The 1,741-nt window shown below is 41.0% G+C and overlaps 1 protein-coding gene across 1 annotated transcript in view; it reads right to left on the reverse strand.

Annotated features, from left to right (window-relative positions):
* The window catches only part of ipo4 (importin 4), a gene marked incomplete in the record, with an annotated part of 13,301 nt that overhangs the window by 10,649 nt on the left and 911 nt on the right, over nucleotides 1–1,741 (reverse strand). The window contains 5 exon segments of the mRNA XM_014026548.1: nucleotides 434–499; nucleotides 580–759; nucleotides 828–957; nucleotides 1,056–1,097; nucleotides 1,171–1,250. Of these exon segments, the coding sequence (XP_013882002.1) occupies nucleotides 434–499; nucleotides 580–759; nucleotides 828–957; nucleotides 1,056–1,097; nucleotides 1,171–1,250 (498 nt within the window).

A 1,741-nucleotide genomic window follows, 5' to 3' on the forward strand; every position in this document is an offset into this window, starting at 1 on the left:
AGTTCAATAACTAACAGTGATTACATGGACTTTATCAGATTATTTTAATTTTAAACTGTTACATTATGTTCTGCTCAGATCACATTGAGCTAAATAAGATCAAATCTGCTGACTTCTGAAATGAGACGTTTTCCTGTTTATCTTCTGTTAATAAATCCATACCACAAACAGCTTTTCTGACATAATTTAAAACATTAGATAGATTATATAAACTGTAAAATATTAATAATAATTGGGTTAATGTTATTATTAATAGTTTTAATAATTTCTACATGGTCAGTCCTTTTGTCTGCTCTGTTGTCAACATGTACAGTAATGGGAAATCCAGACTCGACCGTTTAGCGTTAGCCGTTAGCTTCACCGGCCGATCACACGGTCACCTGGTTTCTGAGCACTCCAGCTGTTCTRTAGAACCTCCACACTCGGAGCTTACCTGATCGGCGATGATGAGATGCCTCATAGCCAGGATCAGGTACGTGACGATGTTTCCCATGTGTTTCTAAAAAGAAAAACAAAACGAGGTTAGAAAAGCTTTGGGCAGGTGTTTGTTTCAGGTTAAATCCAGGAWGTTTTGCTCACCATCTCCTCAGTCCCAAGAAAATCTGTTATAGCTGTAAGGCTGAGGATGCAGTAGTATAAGGCCGTCGGGTTTTCATAGTCCTGCAGGGCGGAGCCGAACAGCTGCAGCAGCTGGCAGTAATGAGGCTTGAACGCTTCTGGGTTCGACTCCAGGACCTTATTGAGCAGCAGCAGGCCCACCTGYGTGGAGGAGCGAGTGCTGAAAACCCACGGCAAACAGGAAGYGGGTGGAGGGAACTGATCCGTACCTGTCTGTCGTGAGGGTTGGTGCTCCGCGTGGACTGGTTCAGAAGCTGCAGCAGGGCGGGCCAGTGATCCGGGGTCTCGTGTTTGACCAGAACCGCACACAGCTGAGACAGCGAGTGCTGCACCGTGTGTCTGCAGAGCACAGGTCAGCAGGAAGATGACATCACAGCTGGAGGAGCAACAAACGCCTTTTATCTGCATCTTTGTCATTTATTTAAAGAAAAACTTACTCTGTTTCCTGCATGAAGGCTTGAAGCACCACCRCCTTCAGGCTGCATGAGGAAGAACACATCAGCTTAGACTCTAATCTAAAGAACGTCAAATCAGAGTGATGAAAGGTCCAACCTCTCCCTGTCTTCTGGACCAATCTTCTTCCAGCTTTTCTTCACTCTCAGCCTCAGCATCACGGTGGCCGACTGACGGATCTGTAGAAAAGAAATGGGGTTAAATGAGACGTTAAAATCATCCTGTAATCTAGACAAAACTCAGACTTTATAAACTCCTGTTTTCTTCTCTATTTGCAATTTTGAACAGTTAGGAAAACAGATAAGTTTTATTTGTCTTTACATACAAAAATCACTGAAAATTTTATTAAATTATTTGAGACTACAATGGAACTCTAGGAGATGTATATATCATAAAAACTGACTGACTCTGGTAAGAACTGTTCCTGGAGGACTTCTTAATGTCTGTGATTGTGAGGAGACTAGGCCTGTGACTCAAAATGTAACTTTTTATTGTTAGTTTAGAGAACAATGATAAAGGTTAATTTGCTGGAGAATTATGTAAATGTATGAATTGTTGTTCAAGGAGTTAAACCTTTATTATTATTATTTGTAAACTGAGGATTATTTTGATAGAACTTGTTTATTTGAGGAAAAGGGGTAGATATAAGATTTTTTTCTTGTTCTGCTAC

Source organism: Austrofundulus limnaeus, unplaced genomic scaffold, assembly GCF_001266775.1.
Source record: "Austrofundulus limnaeus strain Quisiro unplaced genomic scaffold, Austrofundulus_limnaeus-1.0 Scaffold567, whole genome shotgun sequence".
NCBI lineage: Eukaryota > Metazoa > Chordata > Actinopteri > Cyprinodontiformes > Rivulidae > Austrofundulus > Austrofundulus limnaeus.